The sequence below is a fragment of the Myotis davidii genome, unplaced genomic scaffold (assembly GCF_000327345.1).
Source record: "Myotis davidii unplaced genomic scaffold, ASM32734v1 scaffold211, whole genome shotgun sequence".
NCBI lineage: Eukaryota > Metazoa > Chordata > Mammalia > Chiroptera > Vespertilionidae > Myotis > Myotis davidii.
Window position 1 is genome coordinate 561,668 of NW_006282523.1, and position 679 is coordinate 562,346.

At 67.9% G+C, this 679-nt stretch overlaps 1 protein-coding gene across 1 annotated transcript in view; it reads left to right on the plus strand.

Moving 5' to 3' along the window:
- The window catches only part of RPTOR (regulatory associated protein of MTOR, complex 1), a gene marked incomplete at its 5' end in the record, with an annotated part of 106,061 nt that overhangs the window by 64,186 nt on the left and 41,196 nt on the right, over positions 1–679 (plus strand). Inside the window, one exon of the mRNA XM_015559764.1 lies at positions 21–191. Within this exon, the coding sequence (XP_015415250.1) occupies positions 21–191 (171 nt within the window). The remainder of the gene's footprint in view (positions 1–20; positions 192–679) is intronic.

Here is a 679-nt window from a genome sequence, read left to right on the forward strand (position 1 = left end):
CCACGGCGACGCGCCTCCAGCCGGGGTCAGGGGTCGCTGCTGCTCACGGGCTGTGACCGTGCCTCCCTCCCAGGAGCTGGTGGTGGCACTGACGCACCTGGTGGTTCAGTACGAGAGCAACTTCTGCTCCGTGGCCCTGCAGTTCATGGAGGAGGAGAAGAACTACCCGCTGCCCTCGCCCGCCACCACAGGTAGGCCTCGCCAGGCGGGCCTCCGTCAGAACCGTGAGCGGCCCTCAGTTCCGCCAGAAGCGGAGGAGGCACCATGTCCTCCCACCCGGACGCCAGCTCTGAGTGGCCTGGTTCCCCTTGCCACACGCCAAGCAGGACAGAGAGGGCGGGAAGGGCTGCTCTGGCCCCCGCCTCGTCCTCCCGTACCCTTTTGGAATGAGATTCCTGGGGCTCAGCGCCCGTGCCCCCTGCGGGGACAATGCCATCGTGGTGCTGGGTCCCGGCTCTGAGGCACGTTAGGTGGCGCCTAACATCTGCCTTTTACCCAGTTCGTCTCGTTGCCCCGGCCGCCCCTCCCCCGGAGCTCCGCTATCCCTCCAGGAAGAGGGTTCGTGATCGTAGGGAAGTGCAGGCACTGCCTCTGTCAGTGCGTCAGGGAGGGGCCGGGGGTGCACGTGCTCCGTGGGAGCAGCCATGGGCACCAGAGGGCAGCCGGGGGTCCTGCCAGC